At 44.3% G+C, this 22,810-nt stretch overlaps 1 protein-coding gene across 4 annotated transcripts in view; it reads left to right on the top strand.

The window, feature by feature from the left end:
- The window catches only part of CALN1 (calneuron 1), a 128,746-nt gene extending 110,110 nt beyond the window's left edge, over window positions 1–18,636 (top strand). Inside the window, exons 5-7 of one of the 4 annotated variants that reach the window (XR_003399739.1) lie at window positions 5,294–5,447; window positions 11,555–13,410; window positions 13,550–18,636. Coding sequence is in view for 1 of the 4 variants with exons in the window: in XM_026861603.1 (XP_026717404.1) it covers window positions 5,294–5,447; window positions 11,555–11,682 (282 nt within the window). In the remaining 3 variants the exon portion in view is untranslated. Of the gene's footprint in view, window positions 1–5,293; window positions 5,448–11,554 lie in introns of all 4 variants that reach the window. The other 3 variants (XR_003399740.1, XR_003399738.1, XM_026861603.1) reach the window with 3 other exon arrangements.
- The last annotated feature ends 4,174 nt before the right edge of the window (window positions 18,637–22,810 follow it).

Here is a 22,810-nt window from a genome sequence, read left to right as displayed (position 1 = left end):
AGGAATCTTCAGATTTGGAGGGGGTGTATGTCTGGACATTCAGAAAATATTTCATATGTTCCCACATATTTTTATATATATATATATATATATATATATATATATATATACACACACACACACACATTTTATACTTTATTATATATATAATAAGACAGTACTTTTTATATATATATAAAAGCTCATCGAGGCACTTTTACATCAGTGGGGTCCTGCCACACTGCTGTGGATTGAAACAGCACTTGCTACCCCTTAGGCACGAGCAGTGAGTCCTTCAGCCTTCACAGTGCAGCAGCTCCCATCTCCAAACACAGCTTCGCTTGCAGGAGCTCGCTCCCTTTCTGCATGGTCTCCCTGCCCCTCCAGACTCCTGGCTTCTCCAGCATACGCTGTGTTCCTCTCGTTATAAATTTTCTGTGGCTGAGCTTATCTGTGAGGTACAGTCAGTACAAAATGGCCATTCATCCAGCCCCCAGGCAGAGATGGGAATGCATTAGATTCTGCGTGGAGCACACTGGGGCTGTGCGCTTTAATATATGGCCAACATGAAACACTGGTCCTATGGAAAAGTCCCAGATCAGTAGTTTATGAGCTCAAAGCCCGTCTGACTAAAGGAACAGCTGCACAGTCTGCTGTGAGCATTCAGAGTGTTCAGAGCCACCCAGAAACGATGTGACTGTGGTTAGTACAGCACAAAGCCCAGCTGCTCTGCAGAGTCTTTTGGGCCACATCCCCTGTTGTGGCAGTTGGCTGCAAGTGTGGGCAGAGCCAGTCTGCATGTGCCTTGCAGGTATTCAAAACACCCGTGTCCTGCCATGCAATCAGTCTGAGAGCAAAGCAAATCAAGGGCTGCCCCAAACAAGCAATCTGTGAAACGCAGACATGGTGCTTGGGGACATGGTTTAGTGGTGGAATTGGCAGTGTTAGGTCAGTGGTTGGACTCAGTGATCTTAAGGGCCTTTTCCAACCTAAATGATTCTGTGATTCTGTGAAGTTTTTGGTTTTGCAGACCTGATTTTCAAAAGCACCATTCAACATCCTGCTCTCTTGCTGCTGAGTCAGTCTCCACTTGGAGCCCTCAACGGCCCAAGATGACTTTTTTAGATGATTTACATGGAAAACCTGTGCCCAGTAGGGTCAGGAAAAATAAGTATCCAAGTGCTTTCCTAGCTAAAACCATCACTGCCAAAGGAGCCAGTCCCATCTCTTGTTGAGAAGAGCATTTTTATTGATGTGGCTTCGAAAGATCTTGCAGGTCACCACAGTAGCCCCGCTCACTTTGCTGCAGGATCGTAGCCTGGCATCACCCTGTCTGCACAGCAGTGAGATGAACTTAAGATTCAAGAGAGGAACCTCCCACTCTCTTTTTAAAAGCAGAGGTGATATTAAAGGAAATTATCATAAGTAATATTTTAGCACTTAACTCTTCAAAGAGACAAGCTCTTCCCATAGGTTCACCCCCCCCTGCCTAAAGCAGAAGGACACCATCCCAGGTAGGACACAAGACGTATCTGAAGAAGGTGCCAGGAGTGAAAGTAGAGCTCTGCAGGCATGGCAGCTGTCAATCAGCTGCAAATTTTGGAACCTGAGGATAGGGAGATTGAAGGAACTGGTAGGGACTCTGCTTTCATTCCTGGCAGGAAATTTAAATCAAGGAGGACTCAGGAAGTTACAGGCTGGATTGGATCAGGTCCACTTTCCCTTGCAGGTGTCTCTTGGGACAGCATCCTCCAACTCCAGGAGATGTTTCTGCGGAGCAGTTACTGAGGCCCATCAGTGGACAATTCCTGGTGCTCTTCATAGAAGCCAAACATACCTGTACAAGTGCAAGTTTTCCTTCAGGGCACTCACTGCATCACTTGGGGCATTAGGCACAGTTTGTTTCTATATCACTGCTTACAGAGTATTGCAAGAGCACCAGATCAGAAGCAGCATTATTGATTTCTTCTAATTATAAATCCTACAGAAAGTTTTCAGCTTGCAACAGTCACAGTTTTCCTCTCAGTGGAGCCAATAAAAGTTAAAAGTTACTCCCTGGTTACTGTCTTTGCAACAATAAAAAGCCAGAGTAATTGAAAAGTGAATCAGGGAAACTGCCAGATTGGAGAGCAATAATAACAGGAATTCCCTGGGAGCCCAAGCCCAATGCAAAGTTTTGTCTCTAGCTGCACCAAGCTTGAGCCCATGCTGGACAAACTCCTGTGCTGATACATCCCTAACAGAGGATATGCCTCCTGCATGAAAGTACCGGACTGTAGAGTGAAGCAGGAGCAATGACCATATGCTTGCCAACAGGCCAAAAACTCAGTACGTGAGCCAACAAGGTGATTTCAAACTCCGTCTGAGATGGTTCCTCTTCCTAATAGGCAAAATGACAATGGAACAATAAAAACAATATTTCTCCCTGTATTAGCATAAAGCTTAAAAGCAAGAGCTGGAGAAGCAGTAACAGATGGATATTTGTCAAGTGAATAGATATTTCCCACTAGATAGATTAACCAGTACAGGAAGACCCAAAGCCCCACAAATCATTACTGTTTCCACGTTGTTAAGATTAGACAATAATCATGGTTATGTCTGTAATCCAGGTAGCTTGAAGCAAAGCTGCAGGTGGCATCACAGTAGGCTCTGCGAAACATTGTTAGTGACAATGCTAGTGTAGACGGAGACCAGCAAAGACTTCTAAGAGTGAGAGAAAAGGAGCCACATAGGCAGTGGCATATCCCAAGGTGAGTTTTCATACCTGTAGCTCTGGAGGCAGATGTGAAGGGGCAAGGGGTTGTTCTGGAGGTGTTGTTCTTCCAACGAAATAATCTTGAGACATAGTGAGGCAGATCCTGAAGCAGTTTATTGTCTTTTACTCTCCACAGTGACAAGATGCACATATCAGAGGTCCCTCATCCTCAGCTACCCTACCCATATAAAGTATGTGAGCACTTCTAGTAAGTAAATCTTAAGGAGGCTCACACACCCCTTCAGATATTCTCAAAAAAGAATGGAAGTAAAGAGCAGGTCTCAGAGACATGGCTCTGGGCACTCACAGGGGTGAGCATCCATCTGGTGATGGGTGAACACAGGTTTTGGACAGCTTCTAGAAATGCTTTTCCCAGAACGGGGAAAAGACAAGCCCATAAACTGCAGCAAAAAAAAAGTTTGTATTGGCCTGAGAGAACTGTCCCTGAGCCAGGAACAGGAAGAAAACTCTTAGCACAGGTTGAACATTACACCCTGATGAGACGGGATGGGGTAACCACATGCAGATGGGCTGCTCCTGCCGATATGAAGGGACCACTAGGATGAAATTATGGGTTTGGCATATGGGTGGGTTCAGGAAGTTGCTGGGGCTCAAGTTCAGGTTTGAGTTTCCCCAAGGCAAAGACCCCAAAGGGATGCAGGATCGGGTGGTAGGTGAGAAATCATTGCTTTTACCTCCATGGTGCTGGTGTGCAATCAGCGCTGCAGGAAGCTGACGGGGAGAGCTGCAGACCCCGGACAGCCTCAAGGCACTCTGCAAACCTCCACTAATGACACCTCCCAGCACCACTGTAAGGCAACCATATGAATTAACCCCCATTTCCACACCTCTTGTTGCCAAGAGAAACGCTTTTTGTAATCATGCTGGTAGTGAAGTACACAGCTGCTCAATTTTACTTGCACTTTTAACATTAAAGAAAGCAGAATACGGGTGGTGAAATTTCCTCAAGCACAACAAAGCAGGCTGGAAATTTGTGACTAAATACCAGGGGGATTTGCAATCCAGCTTTGAACTGTGCAAGGAGGAGCCACTGGTGACAATTGTGTGCTCGCTATTTTTAGCTGGGTGGCGTGAATGCCGAATCACTGAAGAACAAGGACAGCAGCAAAACCACCAAACCCACCAGACTTGCTTTTCAGATAACTCATCTGGGACAAACCCAGGAACTTTGGCTTTTTCTCCCAACTTTTGTGCAGATTTTCTGCACCAGGTTTTTGATTGTTGCAGGAAATAAACAAATAGAATTGTAGAAGTCAGTGCTCCTAAGGACAGGTGGATAAATATAGATGATTGTGTGTTAATCTGCCTATACACAGAGATATGCATAAATATTTCAGGGTCCAGAATTAATCACAGTGTAATTGTTTTTCTGAGTTAACCACTTTGAGGATTAATGATTTTGCATCTGTGCCATGCAGTGTGCAGCAGTGGTCAGGGAAGACAGCCTTAGATAATGCACCGAGCAGCTCAGAACTGTTAAAGTTTGTCTTGTCCTCATCAGGATGGGGAGAAAGGAGAGAGAATTTCTTGTTGCACTGTTCCAAAGTGCCAGCTACACCGTCTGATCACACGCTATCACCACGCTCTCAATTGCAGAAGCAGACACAAGTTTGCCTTGCCTTTCCTCCAGTGCAGCATTAAGCCAGAGGTGTCTGGCCTTTCTGAAGTTTCTCAGAGTTGGGTAGTTTAGAAGAGGGTGTTCAAGTCCTGGTGCTCACTGTGTGCTGTAGGCAAGCCTGTCTTTGGGGCTATAAGGCCTGAGAGTTCAGGATGCTGTTCACAGAGTGATCATCTGCAGCTCAGGAGGAGACTCGGAGTGACTCAGAGCATTTTCATCCTTCTTAATTGACTGCACCAATGGCTCAGAGAGACTGGTCTGCACACCTGGCGCTGCGAGCCAGCCAGTGTGAATGCTGTCTCTTCTGCACCATTAGCAGATATTAATACCACAAACCTTACATGTGTGCAAAGTTCCTCTGCTGAAAAATGTTCGTATTCTGCAGAAACCATCTGGTTTTAATATCTGATGTGTGTAAGAATAACATTTACCTACTGGATCTACAGCAGAAGTCACCTAAGAGGGAAGTGTTCTCTTCTTGTGCCCACCACGCTGGCACAGCTGAAGAGTTAGAAGGAAAAAAAGGGCAAATTCAAGGTCGTGGCTCATAGCAAGGTGTAATCACTACCAGGGGAGTCTCTCAGGGTTTTATCTCCGTTGGGATGGCCAGGACTGATACCGGATTGCTGTATCTCCAGCCTGGAAGACCATCTGTGGCATAGGGCTGTGTTTCCCTACTGCTCCACCAGCATTAAGTAAGCTGGCAAGAGCTCTAGCAACATCCATTTGCAACATTCACACTGTTGGTGTTAAATGAACCCAAAAGAGCAAAATTTGCAAAGTTATATGGAGGTGTTGAAATGAGTTGGAAAAAAAAAAAAACCACAAGTAGGGAACTGCATCATGCCCACATGCCTCTCTTTCTTCGGGTACCATGCTTGTTACCAGTGGCTGAGTCTAACTGGGTCCTCTTCCCACAGTTCGACATGCAGAGGATAACGCTGGAAGAGCTGAAACATATCCTCTACCACGCCTTCCGGGACCACTTAACAATGAAAGACATCGAGAACATCATTATCAATGAAGAGGAGAGTTTAAATGAAAACTCTGGCAACTGCCAAACAGAGTTTGAAGGTAAGAGAGAAAGCTTCTGTGTTTCTGTACAATTATTCTCTTTCTGCTTTGTCCATGACATACAATGGGTAAGGATGCATGGAGTTAGCATGGAGTTATTTTAGAGTAAGCAGCAATGACATGCTTAGAGAGCTCAAGAGCTGCTGTTAGCCTTCTTCCACGCGGTCTAAGTAAAGCTGATTTCAGGCAAGAGGATGAACTAGTGGGTGCTTTGCCTTATGGCCCTCCTTTCTCTGATGGGATTCAGGCAGAAAGATGTGCAGCCCACGCTGAGGTGAGTGTCTAAGACAGACTCAATTTCCCTACAGAAATACGCATCTCTCTCTCAGCCTGTCATGGAAAGGCTTTACTGGCACTGGGTCCTGCCCTAGCAAACTGCATTAGGCTCCACCAGTTTTCTGTTGTCTTTCCATAAACAGAAAAGGTCTTCTGCTCTGGGCTCCCAGGGGGCAGCTGGGGAGAGTCCTCTCTGCACTGTAACATCAGCAGGGAGCAGAGCCGGTGCGTCTGCACCCTGCTGCCCTGCACACCTCTTGCACGGCACTGTCGGGACCACTGGTGTGGAGCTGCAGCATGGTGCACAGGTACACCGAAGTGCAGCTCGTCTCAACACATGTGAGAGCGTCTGCAAAATCAAGGTCTGAGAAAACCTCAGAGGTAGCTAAAGGAAGGGAAACATTTGCTTCGGCAGCTGTTGCTTAACACAGCATCCTCTCAGCAGTGCCACAAGACCACTAAGTGATCATCAACCAGGATCAGACACAGCCTCAACTTTTACAGTGGATTTTGTGCTTGGAACAGAGCTAATACTGGCAGAATATTTTCCATTTTAAGGCAGCTTAGGAGAAGTATTTTCTCGGCCAGAGGAATTTGTGCTGCTCCGAAGCATTGCTGGTTGGAACAATGAAACAGATACAAATCATTTCAAGTGCAGAAAACTCCAGGGAGTTACCTACAGAGAACCTCAGGTGCATGTCACCCTGGGACAGCTACCGTGCTTTCCCACCACAGCAATGCCACTCAATATAGGCATTTTGGGGGAGATTCTGATACTCGGAAGAGTCAAATAGCCTCTGAAAGGACACCAGGCAGAGGCACTGAAGCATCTTTAAAACAAAGCAAAAGATCAACATATTAGTGCAATTCTTAGCCTAGCTAATTAATGGGATTCAGCAGCTATATCCAGCACACTCACCCTCTGCTAAATACTGCAGAAAAGATGTAGAAGAGACGGATGAATTTTAAAAAGCCTGCAGGAGGGAGGCATGCAGCAACGCTCTTTGAATCAAGCCAAGCAACATTTTTTTGGTTCCTCCTGAAGGAAGAGATTCTTACTTACATGAATGGAGTTGTTAGTCCCCACTGACCTGCTGATTCAGTGGAGACATGCGCCAGCTGTCACCACAGGAAGAGGCATGCAGGCTTCTTTCAGCTTCAGTACTTGGAAAAAAAAAAAAAAAAAAAAAAAAAAGGGTCCGAAAACCTAAATGCTCAGCATCTCATTTTGGAAGTCCCAGCTTCCAAAAGTACAGCAAGAACAGCTTTTCTCGTGGGATGTTGGCATTGCTGGTGCTAGGCAGAACCTAGAAGCAAAACAGACCCTTTTTTAGATGTTGTTAGAAATACAGACACACACGCACAAATGCACCAGAGAATAAAGATCAACTGAACACTGTCAACAAAGATGCAAAGTTTCGCTTCAGGTCCCAGAATAAGGGGACAGTTGTGGTCCATGGCAGCTCTGACATGAGCATTTCTTCCAAAAGGCAGACTGAGAGCAGGTTGTGTCCTTGCAGCTCTCCAGACTGGATGAGCCATTACCTGAATACCCACTTGTGCCCGTGGCATTCCCATTTCCCAAACACTAAGATCCCTACAGGGCTTAAAAGCAGAAATTACAGGGCCTCATGGCATGGATCAATGGCACTAAGAGAGAGCTGTCATGAAGGTTGAACAGCATCTCAGTCTAGCTTTAAATGGCTGTACAGACGTGACTCTGTGTAAGTCAGTCACCTTAACTGATGGAGTGAAGGAGATGCTTTTTGGACATAACTCCTCAAACTTATTTTAGGTGCTACCTTGGGATGAGATGAATTCCACCTTTAAAATCACCTATTTCGTTCCACTGTAAAGGTAGCGAAAAAGGGACTAGCTTAGAGGCTTACATCTATATTTAATGTTCATTTCATCCACCCCACTGAAGTGCCTTTAATTATGGGTAAGAATGAAACCAAGATGAGCCCCAATGGTTTTCACTGAGATTTGGGAATGGCTTCTAAGCGAAGAGACATAGCAGATACATTCAGTAGTACCTTGCTGAAATGGGGGATCTCCACTCTGTGTCACTTCTGGGTGTGTCCTTGCCATGATAGAGAAGCCACAAAACCCTTCTCCATCCTGTGGGCAGAGACATCCCATGTTCTCCACACCTGGGGTTAGCTGGCTCAGCCCTGCCAGGTGCCAGACAGCGTTGTACAGGTAACATCGCCGCTGGTACAAATACATGCAAATTTCTGTCATTCTCACAATTCTGCCATCCTGGCTTCTTGTCATAACAAGGTCTTTACATCTATGTAATATTCTTCCTATATCAACGTGAACAATATACCGTATCACTCTCTCCCACACTCATACACACACGCACAACCACACACAGGCTTTAACCCAGATACAATATTCATATTATGGTGAGGGACAAGTCCAGGATTTTGTTCAGTTCACTCTAACCATCAGAGTCATTTGCAAGATGTCAGATCTAGGCTTACATTACAACTTTCCCTCCTACACATTTCTAGGGCGTTTCATTTGCCTTCTTCTTGATGAAGAACAAAGCAATGAAAATGCCCAACTCCTTAGTACAAGCAGCCCACACCAGACCAATCAATAAAGAATACAGCCAGAAGGGAGGCACAGTTATGTCTTCAGCCTTTCTCTCAATTTTTATTAATGCTTAGAGCAGGAGAACAAAGTTTAGAGCCAAGAAGAGTGCATGTTTTTATGAGAAGAGATACAAGAAAAGGACAACTGTTCGCAGCAACGTTGTACTACCAAAATTTTATAGTACAAAAATCATTTGTCTGGCAGTTCCCCTTATCCAAACACTCTCAACATTAAGCCTGTGGCAAATGAGAGTGCTGACGGGTTACTGTGACCTGTGTTGTCTGCCATGGGTTTTTCATCCTCAGCCCTGACACTCAAATTAACTGGATGTACAAGAGCTGCTGCAGCTCCCCTCCCTGCTCCCCCCATACAGTCACCAGGAGAATCCACTCCTCAGCTAAGGGCTTGGGAATGAAAAAATGACATCCTAAGAAGAAATTAACTCCCTCCAGCCAGAAAAAGCAAATATCACTCACCTTTGGCAGGGTTATAACAGAAGCCACTATAAATACACTGTAGCTGTTCACGTTAGCAAGCCTTTGTCTGCAGGTGAGAAGGCTCTCAGTGCCTACCCTGAACATCTCAAACTCACTGTGGGCATGGTGACCAGCCCAGCAGCCACAGACGGTGGAGGGATGCACCCTGAAACAAGCTGGACCCATTAACCCCGTGTGCTAGTGGAGAAGTTACAGTGTTGGTAGCTCTGTCTGTGCCATTAGTGACACCACGGTGAGTTCTCCTCGACAGCCTGTCCTCCGCACGTTGAGAAGTTGCAGGATGATCCAGCCCTGATTTGCCTTTGCTTCTTGAGATCTCATTTACATTGGACAGCCTGTGAATTGTTCTCCCCCCTAAGAAGGGGCCAGGACATCTCCAGAGGAGCTTCAGGCTCTGACTGTGCTTGAGGAACCAGCTCTCGTCCAAACCCCAGCAAGTCTCATGGGTATTAAAAACTCCTGCTGGCAGCCAAATGCAAAACAGACCGAGCATCCAGCCCTGAGACAATGCCAGCTATGGAAACCAGCAGGAAAAAGCACAGATGCCATGCTCAAAGGATCTATGAATTTGGAGAGAGAAGTGACGGCAAAAACTGACCAGTTAGCAGGGAGTGCAGATCAGTCTTCATATTTACAAGGGCAGTTCACAGGGCAGCATATACTCATTTTCACAGTGAAGAAAGTAATTTCAGCGTGTCTCTTTGGGGATTGTACGAGGGCAGAGGAACTGAAATACTCATCTTGCTGAAGTAATACCTGCTGAGCCCCAACCAACAGCAAGAGGGTGTCTCTGCATCTGCAACACCTCTACATTTCAGCGCAGACCTTTCCCGTGTTGTCTGGAGTTATTTGGTAGGTTATTTGGCTGTTTGGTGTACCTTCAGTCAGTAAAGAACAACAGCAACGACTTACCTGGATCCTCCTGCCTTAAAGCTCCATCTTGACTTGATGGTATAACAGAAGACTGACGAAGTTGTTCAATCCAGGAACACTTCTACAAGAAACACTGAACATACTTTACTCTTTTCCTTTGAATAGGAGAGCTGCCATCACAAAAAGCCTTGGCCAGTCTTTGAGTGCTGCTCCCAGTTGCTGTAATCAGCACCAGAGTCCCACACTGAATGGCAATGCTGACTGTGATGGCTTGTGTCACTGTTTTGTCTGCTGGCTGGGAGTGTTTTCAAAGTACAGAAATAATAGAAAAATAAATAAAGAAATAACTAAAGCTGCGATTTAAAAAGCTTTTGAAAGTTCTGGGGCATCATGCACAAAACCAAAGAATCACAGTATTGATTCTGTGTGCATTATAAAAGCAAGTGAGGAATCAAGGAGTAGAGCAGTGCAAGCAGAAAGTAATTTAGGAGAGCTGCCGTAAGGGGATTTCATTATCTGCAGAGAATATAGCAAGTTCCTTGGAGTGCTGGTAGTGCAGCGTTTCCCTGGGCAGTCTGGCTCAAAGTGCTGCCTAACGAGAGCTTCTTGTGCCTCCGGCGCTGAGCTGATGCTGGGGACCGTGTGGGAGCTGGGATTAGGACACAAGCACTGCTAAATCCTGGACAGAGGAGGTGAGGGCGGATGAAACAAGTGTTCAAAATGCAGCATCCAGTGCTCCCCACTTTTTGTGCAACAAGATTCAAGCCTGGATCAGAACTGGTTTTTTTTCCATATATTCTGAAAACATTCTCCTGAACTTTTTTAAACATGGGCACTTGGAGACTTCTCCTGGTTGTGTTTTAGGTTTATTGTATTTCTGAGCCTGTTGTCAACCATCTGAAAGTCTCCCATCATCACAAGTCCATCCATGAGAAAAAGGCAATGGGTACATCCCTTCTCAGGCCAAAACAAGACCCTGCATTACTGCCCATAGCAGCAGGGCAGACTTATCCATCCCATACGTGAGGATCTTCTGGCTTTCTGTGATTATATCAAGGCCTTTCAAACAGATTAATCTTCACAGTACCCCAATACCACATAGTGTTCTGATATTCATAGGTAGGGAGGCTAGGACAGAGACATGAACTGACTTTAGCAAGTCACAGAATGAGTCCTTGTTGATGAACTTAAAAAAAAAAAAAAAAGTCAAATGCTAAAAATCTCAATTTTGTCTGCATTTTAATTGCTACAAATTACTCTCACCTCTTTTGACAATTATTCTGCAGGCATTCATTTGAAAAGGTCCTTAAAAAGTGTGATTTTGCTTAGGCACAGAAAACCTAAAGACAAGTTTGGAAAAATGACTGACATACTGTGCATACTCATGGGAACTATCACAGTGGGTTTTTTAAGTGTTGTCAGGGAGCACATCTTGAATCTCTGCTCATTCTCAGTTGACCTGGATGAGTCTAAGGGATTCACAGAAGACCAGTATTTCCGATTAAAGAACTTTGGAGATAACTTCATAAAGAGCTTAAAAGAAATACACAGATAAACCAAAACACTTGAAGGTTTAAAAGCCAAGATGAGAGAGAAAGGACTTTCTGCATCGTGAGAGGGTGGTCTGTTAGGAAAGTTGGTTTGGAAGCAATGAAAGGTAAGGTGGTTTATTTGGAAATGTCCCAGAGGGAGAGATAAGACTTGGCCGGCACAGGGGAGCTCTGAGGTGTGGACTAGAGGGTTATGTCAAGGTAATAATCAGAGGCAAGGGAGGATTTCTGAGTTCAGCTGATCCTGGTGGAAAGCAAAACCATTACTTTGTCCGAGCATCTCATCTTTGCCATGTCTTCCCTGCAGTGCACGCCCAGAAGCAGAACAGACAGACCTGCGTACGGAAGAGCCTTATCTGCGCATTTGCCATGGCCTTTATTATAAGTGTGATGTTGATTGCGGCCAACCAGATCCTGCGGAGCGGCATGGAGTAGCCTCTCACCATGACACTGTGAACCAAACTGACCATGCATGCGCATGCCACCGGGTGAGCTTCCCCCGAACCGACTCTCACACGGCAAAGAGACAGAGGCAGGCAGATAAAGCACCATTCGACAAGGAGCCTGAGGCCAGCAGCGTAATGTGTCTTGTGAATCAACTACATCCTTTTGGCAGGGACATAAAAGGGCTGTCTTAATGCTTTAAAGGTTTTGTTTCCTAATGCAATAAAAAAAATATACAGGAGTCCCGAATTATTGCTTCAAAGCAGCAATGGTAACTTGGAAAAAACTTTCATCCAGCAGCCTGTTTTGCAGTTTTAAGGAGGCACAGCCTCATGACTCATTACAGAGGGGCTGTCTTTTAACCTAGGGGCCGACTGACTATTCCGCGCAGCTCTCCGCTGGGCCCACATTCCCAGGAAGTTGATCGTAGCATTGCCACAAGCAAGTTCTGTTTGTTTTATTTCATGTACTCCAGGTTCACTTGGTTTTTCCCTTATGACCATGCCTTTGAGTTTACGGCATTAGAGGGGAGATAGAGCATCCTTGTACAGTATTTTCAGAGTAAAAAAGAGGAGAATTTGCCAGCATCATACAAATTTTCTATTTTTGCTTCATAAACGCCACTTTTGACACAAGACCATGGGGTAGCGTTGAGTCCATTTGCCATTTTTTTCCGACTGTGAATCAGGGCTTGAGAAGCACCACCCGTTTTCACACATGGGCATTTCTGAGATTTGTGCACAGTCTTCCAACTGACTCTGCAACCACCAGCGCCATTTAAAACTCCCTTTATTTCGTCCTGTCTGCATATTCGACAACATTTGCTTTCCAGCAGTTTTGCCTTTCTATATTGGTCTTCAGTAACCTTATCGGAGATGAAAATCCCTTCTCCTTGCCTGCACAATTTTTATTGATTTCATTTCATATACCCTGGCTGTAATCTGCATCGAAACCTCCATGTCAGACACCTTCTCGTGGAAGAGGTTATATTTTTGCCTACAGGGTAGTGTGTGGTTTTGACAAGGCAGCTGCTCCAGTCCCTCCCAGGAGCCGTCCCACCACCACCACCATCCCATGGGCAGGCTCCAAAGGGGGTGAAGCTGAAAAGCAAAGCTGACTACAGCAAGAGGAGGAATCAAGCTAGAGCCTACTGCCATATGTTACGTAGTGTGTCAGACTTTCAGATCCTGCAAGTGTCAGTTATTTTTCCTGGAAGAGATTTTAATGAGCAGCAAGGAGAAGACAGAGTGATGCAGACTAGAGACACAACACATCCTGTGGAAAGTGCAAGGACTGGGCGAGCCCGGAGCCAGGATTACATCAGAAAGCATTTTTCCTTTTAAACTTGACACAAATCCTTGCATTTACCTTCAGATGAACTGTGCACCTGCATGTCACCCCAGGAGACATCTGCTTTCTTTGCCCTCGTGGGAGAGCTTTCCTGGCTGGTGCTCAGGGACCCAGCACAGGGAGCGCTCCCGGGGAGGTCCACGGAAGCACCCGGGTGTTTGAGTTGTGGTGGCTTCGTCCTGCCAGCTGGGCAAGCTCCAGAAACACCAAGGAACACTGAGATCTTGCTCCTGTAAATGTAGACGACTGTTTCCTGTATCACGAGATGGGGCAGGATGGCTCCCCAAGGGACTGCAAACCATGATCTTCCCTCATTCCACACAGCAGCCATCGGCTTAAGCCTGGATCCATCCCAAAGACTCGTTTCAGGTCTTTCTTTGATTACAGGTTTGATTGATAACATTTAACCTGTATTTTTTTAGTAGTCTGATTTGAAAATTTGCTTCTTATTGTTCTGTCTCCCATCACCTCTTTAAACTCATGTGACTGCTTTGGATTTTGCCTTTAGGTGTCTGTGTCAGTCGCCCACCTCCACATCGCTGCCATTTTCCTGGTGCCTCCCTCCATCACCGAAGACGACAGTCATCTTTTCCAGAGAAGCTGAGTTATTTTTTTCTGCCTTTCACAAACACACACTTCTGTATTTCTGTTCTGCTGTGACTAATAGAGGTCAACTGCAAAATATGCAGCAAAAATTGTTACATCTCCCAGAAGATGGAGAGATTTATGTTTGCTATAGGGGAGCAGCAGACTTAAAAACAACAACGGGAAATCTTAGGCAGCCTCTGAGCGTGAGATTCACACTGCTAGGGAGCCAAGGCACGCTCCCAGCATGGTCTGCACTGGACATTACAGATAACGAGATTTGAGATCATTTCAAGGGAACTGTCATCCACATTTTTAGGTCTCAGGGGCATGTGAAACGGTGGCAGCAGCAGAAAAGAATGTCTAAATGTTACTTATTAAGATTTTTTTTTTTTCCCTTGGGACTGCGCTGGAATGAATGTGGGCATCAAGGGCAGGTGGAGATAGAGTGGAGAGGTGGGCATCAACCCACCAGTCCTGCTCAGCGATGGCAGAAACACGGAGCAGAGCAGGCAGAGCAGTGCCTCTTCACTAAGCCCAGAAACACAAGCTAAAACACATAGGCCAGGCATTTTTCCATGTTCTTCTCACTCCTCTGACAGCTAATACCAGGCAGACTCCAATCATAAGAGCTGCCTTACGGACGAGATGGTCTTTTGCATTCCTTTAAGCTTTCTGGAAGGCTTCATAATTTCTACATGCATGCTCCATAAAAACCTTTGTAAATACAGTCATTTTTCAGTATGATTCTTCACCTTGAAGCTCCATTTGTAAAACCAAACCTATAATTAATATATTGGTAAAAGCCATAGCCTGGTGTCAGTAGAGTTCATTGCAAAACTCCCCACTGATTTTACTGGGTACAGGATCCGGGGGTTTGAGGGTTTTCTCTTTCTGTAGAGAATTCAGTGTATCCATTATGAATCAGTGTCATGCCTTATTAGAGGTCTCCTTTTTCTTCCTAGAGCAACCTTTCTCCATCTAAATGTGTCTTGAAGAGATCTCTTCTTCAGTCAGTCAGGCTTTTCTGGTAGCTAGTGGCAATGCAGGATGGATCAGGCCAAGCCATTTAATAATTTCCTCTCCCCACAACCTTTCTACTGACACCTTGCCATCCTTCCTAGCCAGCATCTCTTACCTACTTTTTTTTTTTTTTTTTTTTTCTTCAACACAAGAAGGAAAAAAAGGGCTTTTTGTTGCTTTACAGGCAGTAGGTAAAAATAGAGCAGCAAATTTTTGATTGGAACCTATGGCAAAAGCTTAGGGGGAAGAAAGTAGAAGAATCAAAGAAATAAAAATAAAAAACCCCACATCCCATACTTTCAGAAAAAAAAAACCAAAAACTATTTAAGTGCTAATTAACATACTTTTAAAAAATACCCAGACTGCAGCAGTGCTAGGTAGAGCTGTCAGAAAAAGCACTAAACTTATGCTCTTGCCAGTTACATGAGAATTTAAGTGTCTTTTCAGCACTGCAATTCTGTATGAAAAGGATATTGCTATGGCAACCCTCGCTGTTCGTGACGTGTGCCACCGTGTCGGAGCAACACACAGCAGTTGCAGACATGCTCCCAGACAAACCAAGGATGGACAAACAGCTCCCAGCAGCCCAGGACAGCGTTTCAGAAAATTATCAGCAAATTGTGAGCACCCCGAAGACAACTCTTTTGGCTTAGCCACAAAAAGATGTGTGCAGTTAAACAGATTGACAGGCAGGGAAGGCTTCGAGATGGACATCATTTTAGCTTGAGGGAGGCTTTGGTTTGGTTTTGGAGCAAGTGAAATCAGTGCAGCGTAAGCACTGCTCGACACAAGCTGTCCTGTGCTCGTTGAGGACACTTTGGGCAGGCCCTTCATGAAGGGATTGATCTCTGATGGGAAGGATTTGGCTTATGGCTCCTGCAAGGCACCGAGGTGCATCACTGATAACCATTGGCTTTAGTTTCGAAGGCACGTACTGCTTTTCTGTTCCTGGAGAAGCCAACAAGGGAATGGCAAGCACATGGCATGTGAAGATACTTTGGAGGCCACAGAGAAATGAATTCCAGCAAAAACTGCTGAAGGAGCATTGCTTACCTGTCAGATCCAAAGCCGTACCATAAGGTCAGCCATGAAGAAAACTGCAGCTGAGGTGTTACCAGGCAGGGCAAGTGCATCATGGTTGTGGCAGTGGCCTTGGGGAGCATGTTCCTGCCCATGACAGGCTGTGCCATCCAAGGACTTCACTGGGGCCTGACCCTCTCAATGAATCTACCACTGAGAAGTAATTTCCAATCAGGAGCAATATCAACAGTAAATTAAAAAATCAAACAGGGTGGACAAGGTTGTTAGGGTGAATTTGGTCCTCATGCTGTTGGAGTTCATATAAAATAAAAGAGAGTTGATGAAGAACAAAGTAATTCTTTTTCATGTTTGATGGGTATCCACAAATATGACAGTTACTGTTAGCAGACACCCTGTCCTAGGGAAGGTGCTCACAGTACCCCCAGGACAAGGGTCACCTGTGAGCAGAAGAGTGGGAGGTGGTAAGAGATCCACCTACCTGCCATTGCTCCCAGGTGAGCTACAGCTTAATATTTGGATATCAACTTGCGATTTGGAGAGATTTCATACAGACTATTCAGTGGTTATTGGGAGCTCACGTGTTGGATATGGTGCACTGGTAGGGCTGCACATTGGTTGTCTTACGTGGGAGACTTCCAGAAACTGTGCAAAAGAAAAGGTATGTACTTATATACCCACCTCTCTAAGCTGAAGTGAAGTAAATGGGGTTTTTCGGTCCTTCTCTCAAAAGAAATGAGAGCAAGCAAGCAAATCAAGAAAAGGCAGAAGGCATTCCCAGGGATCCTACTCTGGATGTCTGTTTGACAATCTTGGATGAGCAAAGTACCTACTGGCAAACACTTTTTTCCATGGAAAGCATAGGAATATTCTTTCACAAAAAAAACCCACGCTGCGTATTTTGCCTGCTGCAGAAGACCAAAACATCTCCTGGGACACCCAGAGGACTGTGATGTCTGTCCGAGGTCCAGTGCTGGCTCTGCTCAACATGACACACTGCTTTGCAAGGTGCCTGATACAAAGAGAGTCAGCTTTTCCCACAGAAGACTCTCTCCCCTCACATTGTGCACACGTGCACGGAGCAAGCAGTGCTGCAGAGGGTTGTCATCGCACTAAAGCAAGAGGTGCACAGTCCCAAGTCAGACTTAGATCTGTGAGGAGAGAAGCAGTAGGAGGAATACATTAAGCTCACTAAGAATGAAGTTCCCTATTTTATCCACCCGTGTAATAAATTATTTAGTTTCTGCTTTATGGATGACTATTTGAAAGAAGAAAAACCAACTCTTCTAAAATGAGAATCTGATGCAGTATCTTTTTTCTTGGCTCTGAATCATGCTTACATTCCATAGATGAAGATGTACAGAACTTGCTGGTTTTCAATCTATTATTTTACTGTACTGTGTTCTGACAGTGCAATTACATTTCCCTGGCATCACTTAAAACCTATTACTTTTCCAGGAATTTAATACAGAAAAAGAAAAGGCTCACAACATTTTCATCTCTCCGTATCGTCAGTTGTTATCAGGATTGGAACTTGGTTTTCTCCAGTTCAAGTAGGAAGTTTTATGCAGCTCTAGGAACTGTAGAAGCTTCATCAAGAGCAAGATGGACAGAAAATCTGACAACAACATTTTAATTGGAAGAGTACTTAACTCCTCCCCCTCCAGTGGCAAAAGTCTGATAAACTACCACAATTTGACATCTTCATGAGGAAAGAATTTCAGCCCCAGAAGTGAGGACAAGGAAGAGAAAGGAGAAAAAGGAAGTACTCTGGTACTTGATGATGAAAATACTGTAGGTTTTTTTTTTTATTTTCTGTCAAGGCAGACCTTGTAGCCTTGAAGAGCATTACAAAATGAAATTGCCATTTTCCAAGCAATTATTTTCTACAGCTGTTCATGGCCAGTCTCTGCCAGCATCATGAATAAGCAGCTTCAAACACCGTTATTTTTACGTTGCTTTAGGTGAGATCCATAATATGTCTTTCCTTTATCAGTGGCTCTTCAGTCTTCATCAGCCAACAAGTAGACATTTGACCATCCCATTTGAAGCCGTTGAGCTTGCTCTAGTAGGTACCCCACTGGTCTTGCCAGCACTCAGGCATGTCTTGTCTCTCTTGTGAGCAGTTCCACTAAACCCAGACCATACAGCTGATGTGTTTGCAGCATCAGGCCCCTGGGGTTGCCCTTTGACAGCAATCTTTAAATAAATGCCTCTATATTCACACTGCACCAACCCAAGAATGGTATTACGTTTTCTACCATGTCTTTCAGAGGAGCCAAAGTTATTTCAGCTTCATGCAGCAGCTCTTATTTTCTCAGATTTTAATTGGCGTGGGGGACAGAAGAGAGATGAAGTTCCTCTTGGAGTCAAGGGTAAATCTGAAGTAACTCATTAGAGTTAATTGGCTTAAACTGGAATAAGCCCAGAATCCAGCCTGTTGCCATTTAATCCATACTAGGATTGTAGTAATCAATGCCTTCTGATTCATCTCTAGGAAGTTCCTCACTAAGACATACATCTCTTTTTGTCATCATTTTATCCCTCACTGTTTTCAAGCCATTTACCATTTATTGTTAAAAACTGACCATTTTTTGCTTGTTAATAAAAGACATGACATTTTAATTAAAGACAACAACTCACAAAGTCAGCAGCATAACGGTAAAAAAAAAAACAAAAAACAAAAAACAAACAAAAAAACCCCACCCAACTTTGTACAAAATACTGTAAATATTAATATAAATTAACTTGGCATGCAACTTAAATAAATCCTATGTTACTGCAAGTTACCTGAGTGTATAAAGACATGTATAAAGGAAAACCGAACGCCATATGTATCGGCTGTTTCCTCTAACCAAACACTACTGTAAATATATACTCTGTATAAAAAGATTTTAATTTTACCATTATTTATGCAATAGAAATAAAGTGTTTTTTTTTTTCTTTTGATGAGGGATGAAGTTTCTTTTTTCCCCAATTTGAAGCAGTCATTGATATTTATTCATGCCCAAGTACAAGAGCAAAAACTAGATTTGCATAAAGTATTAGAACAGAGACCCTTTCTTCCTTCTGAGGGATACATGAACATTTGGGGGGTTTATTTTGCTTTGAAAATAGATTTACATATATAAAGCCTGTTAATACAGAAAGAGCTCCTGGCTGAATAGATGCCTTGGCTGTTCAGAGCTGAGATCAACGCTTCAAGAGCAACACAGATGCACAGGACTCATCAGCATGCCAAAGAAAGGAATTGAACTTCTCCTCTGAAAGTGGAAGTCAAAGCCACAACTGTTGTGGTTGGTGGGCACCACATGTAGATCTCAAAGAGAAAGGTCAGACCATGCCATGTGCTCTTTTATGGAACTTGCTAAAAACTCAAAACCCCAGAGAGTCAAAGCCTGTTTCCCTGAGCTCAGATGGGCTTGGGTCCAGTGCGTTACTGCTGGGAAGAGAATGTTGACCACAGGTTTTAATCCTGTATCTTCTACTGCCAAGGCTTCATACCATGAGAGATGCTCTGTAAGGCTAAAATACACTGATGTGTCCCGAAGAGCAGCTGCTCCCTTAGAAAATCCAAATCTCTTCATTTCACTGTAGACCATTCTCCACAATGTCCGCCAGTCCGCCTTGTCCTGCAAGCCATTTGGCTGGAGAAGATGAAGATGAGGTTAATGATTGTCCTTGAAATTTTTTGTAGTGGTGCCTAAATTAAAGCCTAAAAGGAAACAGCTGATGTAGGCAAGTCGTCTTCACCCAACTGGACCCAAGTCGCAGTGGTAGGACTGCTGGAACAACCAGTGCAACCCCCAAAGCTCCCACCATGTCCGTAGGTAGACTACCACCTCTACCTTGTGCTTGGAAGGGAGCTGTGATGCTTTCCCTAGACCTGACCATTATTGCAAAAATAACATTTCTGGCTCCTTCATTTAAACTATGAAAACATGAGTGATTTTCCCCAGACAATAATATATATCACACTCCATTTCATGGGCTCACTTTATTTATTAATTGCCACCATTTGGACAACAGCCTGGCGGCTCAGATACTGTTCCTTATTCCTGGAACCATCACAGCTTTCAGTATGAGCAATTGTCTATGCGTGGATTACCACTGACAAGCAAGTTATGCAGGAAACTTATGTTTACAAAATTTGTGATCTAATAGTTTAAAAAAAGACACGGTACACTAGTTGACCTCTTACGTTAGGTAACCGGAGAGCATTTTCATGAATGGCTTAGGAAAGAACCTGAACTCATTACAGGAATGAATCAAATGTACTGTAGGCATATTTATCGTAGGAACAAATGAGACTTCGAATAAATTCTCTGCTGGAAAGAGAAACCTACACCACACAGCTCTCCTTTGAAAACAGTGTTCTCATGCAGACCATTGCGTCCAATGATCTCAGTGAAACCACAGATTTGTACATTGTATTTCAGCCACCAGAACCATTCAGAGGTTGAAATTCGCTGGCATCATTGCCAGTACATCAGCCCTCAGCAAGGATGAGCACCAATGATGCTCACTGGGAAATCTTCACTGACTGCAGGGAGAAAACAAACTTTAAAAGAGAAAAACACACCACATTTGGACTGAGATCAAACTGGTTTATCCCACCATAAAGAGCCCAAGAACGTGATCACTATTCCAGCTCTACCAAAGCTTGCTTAGCTCTTGTGCTATTTTAATGGTCTCCATTCAACAGAGAAATACAGTTGAAGGGTACCACCCCAAAGCCCCATCCTTCAGCTGAGCCCCAACAGGAGGATTTGGGTGCCTACTGCTGTGGGATCGGGCACTGGCAATGGGCAGGAACGACTGTGCAGATCTAATCCAGCTCCCAGGGAATTGGTGGAAACATTCCCAGACTTAGTGGGATTTGGATTAGGTCATCATACAGCATGGTATTTCACACCCTGGCTCCTTGCTTTGTTTAAATGGAGTCTGGCCAAGGCTTCAAATTTAATTACTGAAATACAAATACTGAAGAAATAAGGTTTTCCTTACTCTGAATGAAATTCAGGCATGGCCCCATCTAAAATATCTTGCCATCATTGGGCTCTCCAAGCTCAAAACTCTCAGCATAGAGTGTCTGGTCAGACACAATACTTTCCTCCAGGTATGTACACTCTGCCCATGACCCTGCAGACTGGTTTTACTGCTACAGACTCACCCACTTAATACACACTCCTTCCTGATTAACATCTATAGAAAGTATTTGCTAATTCCAGAGGCAGTAATTTATTTGATACAAGCTAGTTAATCCTGGCAAGGCTTTCCCATGTAAGTATAGCCTAATATAATCTTGTTTTAATTGCTTCTTTAAGAGTTTCTCAAAAATAAAAAACATTTTAATTAAAAAATTCACCAAGGGTATCTTCCAGATCTTTTCCCATTTGTTCTTCTTCCCACCAAAATTATCAGCACATTTGTAAAGTTCTAAAGAAAGTAATTACAGCAGATGTTGATTGCTGCTGCTAGTGTTGAGGTTGATGATTGCTACACATCCTCTCCCAACTTCTACTTTTTTGCATGCCAGCTGCTAAGGCTGGGGAAATTTAGGGGGAAGAAAGGGAAAGATAGGAGGAGTTACAATTAAAGAACTGCTAAGGACACAGAGATCTGGGCGAGGAACAGTGAGGAATGGCTGAAAGCCATTTCATTTTACCTATAATACCATTTGTAATGAAAAAAGGTCCTGCTGCACCATCACCTCCCCAAAAGGCAACATGATAAATCCACTAGAAGTGTCACCAGCACACACAATGTTACTACAGTGTGGAAGTATCAGACTGAAGATGACAAGTGCACACCTACCACACTGTAATAAATGTCTTTTAACCCCAATTTCCATCTAGATTTCCACTTGCCCACAGTGAGCTGTCTTTAGAATAAGATGTCAAAAATAATTCACCACATAATGACAGAAAGCTGACATAATCGTGGGATGAGCATACATGTCACTCCAGACAGACAGCGTATGCAGAGTCAGCAACCTGTAGCATGATGCCAACGGTTCAGGCAAACAAATTTGCAGTGTCTTGTGACTGCTAAGAGACAGGGCTGAAAAACAATTTGAGGGGCAGTGTCTCCCACCTCTGCTTTGAGAAAGAAAAATAGCATCCAGCAGTGCTCCCTCAAATGCTTGCTGATGGTGGAGTGTCACAAATAGAGTGAACTCTGGAGGAGAACCCTGTGAAGTCGTGCAAAAGCTCCAGATCATTCTCTACATCACGGGTTAGTCCCACAAAAAATTCAGATCTTTGCCTTCAGCCCATCAGTTTTCCACCTCTGTCCTTCTGAAGCCATCAAGCCAGATCTGCCAGAAAGGTTCTGCTCCACCGGTGGCACCAGAGAAATCTCCTGCAGGTGTACAAACAGGCCCCACATAGCTGGGTTTGACATACGGAAGTTCATCACATCTTAGAGAACAGAAGCTGCTTTCTGCAGCGCTGAATTTCACACACCCAAATCCTAGGGCAAAACCACAGCTCATGCAAATCCCTGGTGTTAGGAGTCTCTCATGCAGGCAGATTCGCCCACCTGTGGTGAGTGGTGAGGCAGGCAAGGCTCAGCCAGCATCCTGACTCTTGGTACAGCTGCATGGACAAAGCGAGGCTCTCAGTCCCAAGGAGAATGTGACCATGAGCATGGCTGCTACTGAGCCATGTCAGGATTCAACAAGTTCCAGCCTGCAGAGCATTTTACAGAAAGCATTAAATCTCACGAAATGAAGGATTTCAAATGGTGGTGCTGAGAGACCCCAGTGCTGGCAGTACGAGCAGTACCACTGTAATAAGGGTAATCACCTCATGTTATATGGAAAAACCTCTCAAGTGATTGCTGTTTGCAGAGGCTGATTAAATATAAATTAAACTCATCTGCATGTTCAGCAAGATATGTGAATCGAATAGCAAGAGCATCATTCCCATTGGCAGCGTGAGCATTTAGGGAGCTCATCCCATGGCCTGGCATGTCTGCACACATGGGCTGCTCTGCATCTTCTGGACCAGCACCAGCAACCTTGGCATCTGCATATTACTGAAAATAATAAACCATGTTCACTTAGATAGAGATGATTTCAGGTAGAGTATGGACAAAGAATTCATTAGTCTCAAGATGT

Source organism: Athene cunicularia (assembly GCF_003259725.1).
Source record: "Athene cunicularia isolate RWA chromosome 19 unlocalized genomic scaffold, athCun1 chr19_part1, whole genome shotgun sequence".
Taxonomy (NCBI): domain Eukaryota; kingdom Metazoa; phylum Chordata; class Aves; order Strigiformes; family Strigidae; genus Athene; species Athene cunicularia.
Note: the sequence above shows the minus strand (reverse complement) of the source record. Positions and strands in the feature narration are given on the sequence as shown.